At 61.0% G+C, this 1350-nt stretch overlaps 1 protein-coding gene across 1 annotated transcript in view, besides 1 other annotated feature; it reads right to left on the bottom strand.

Moving 5' to 3' along the window:
- Positions 1–213: 213 nt before the first annotated feature.
- Positions 214–236: a microsatellite.
- Positions 237–1186: 950 nt separating this feature from the next.
- Tco025E_09053 (surface protease GP63) overlaps positions 1187–1350 on the bottom strand; it is a gene marked incomplete at both ends in the record, with an annotated part of 1716 nt that continues 1552 nt past the window's right edge. The window contains one exon of the mRNA XM_029375880.1: positions 1187–1350. This exon is cut by the window's right edge and continues 1552 nt beyond it. Within this exon, the coding sequence (XP_029224022.1) occupies positions 1187–1350 (164 nt within the window).

Below are 1350 nucleotides of genomic sequence, written 5' to 3'. Positions count from 1 at the left end.
TTCCTTCGCAGCTGTTGTTGGCTTGCGCTGCGGCTGAGCACCCACCGCCAGCCAAAGGGAGAACGAGAGAGAGAAGCAACAAAAAAAGGCACACAGACACACGACTCCACGCAGCCACATTCAGCAGGAGAGAGGAGAGAGAGGGCCACCACCCGCACGTTGTGGCACACGCATACACATCACACTTCAGCAGCCCGCGCAGTGGGTGCAGTCAACCAACAAACACACAAACAAACCCGTGAAGTGGAGCCGAAGCGTGGGGGCGCGTCCACCGAGTAGCGGGGACGCGCAGCAACACGTGGGACGACCAGCACACACACACCCCATCTCTCCCTCTGCTCCCGCACAGCCCAGTCCAGGAAGAGAGAGAGAGGAAGCAAGAGAGGTACGAAAAAAAAAACGAAAAATCCCATGTGTAAGAAATGCGAGAGCAAAGGCAGTCGCTCCTGTCCCGCTGCGGAACAGTCACCGACCCGTCCTCGCCCCCTTCAGAGTACAGTGGCTTCCCCTCCCCCGCCCACCGCAACAGACATGTGCCTGTGCATTTATGTGATGCCGGGATTTGTCTTTTTCTCACACATGTTTTTATTTTTTGCCCACACACAGCTTCCACGCAAGGCAAGTCCGCCCAACACACAGATATCGGCTTTGCGGCCACTCGCAAGCAAAGCAAAGCAAGAATTGATGTTATTTTCCGTCCTCAAAAGAGCAAACAAGGGTAGCGCAGTGAGTGAGTGCATCGTATTATTAGTAATGCGGCTTTGTTGCGGCCTGAGTGCGGGGCTCCACGGGGGGCACACAGGCGCGTGTGTATATATTCATTATTCCCCCGCCGCAATTTGTTGGCGCCCAGCCGCCGCCGTTCCTGCCGCGGCTCAAGGCGGCAGCATCGCCACCGCCGCCGCGGCGGCCACGGCGAGCAGCGCAAAGTAACTGCAGCCAACAGCCGCAGCAGCCGCACCGACGTCGCTTCCGACCTGCTGCGCCGCCACGTCAAGATTCTTCTCCACGTCGCTGCCGTTGACGGATGCCGCCGGTGTCGGGGTGGGCGGCGCAGGCACATCGGGGGACGCAGCAGCTGCTCCCGCCGCCGCCTCCGGACTGGAAGAATCTCCACCGGCAGCCCCGGCAGGGCCCCCCGCACCGGGCGGCTCAACTGCCGCACCCTTCGCCTGCTCGGCTCCACTCAACACGCGCGGAACAACGAGGCTGCTGCCGTTGGCGGCGATGGTGCACACCTCCTCGTACTTCGGGCACTTGATCTTCGCGCCTGCTTCGAAACCCTCCAGCGCCGCATCGATTGCTTCTCCCTCGGGGCACGGCACATACTCAGCGGCGCCGAAGTACTTC

This window comes from Trypanosoma conorhini, assembly GCF_003719485.1.
Source record: "Trypanosoma conorhini strain 025E chromosome Unknown Tco_14.4_contig_00960, whole genome shotgun sequence".
NCBI classification, from domain to species: Eukaryota; Euglenozoa; class Kinetoplastea; order Trypanosomatida; family Trypanosomatidae; genus Trypanosoma; species Trypanosoma conorhini.
This window is presented reverse-complemented; position numbering and strand designations above follow the sequence as displayed.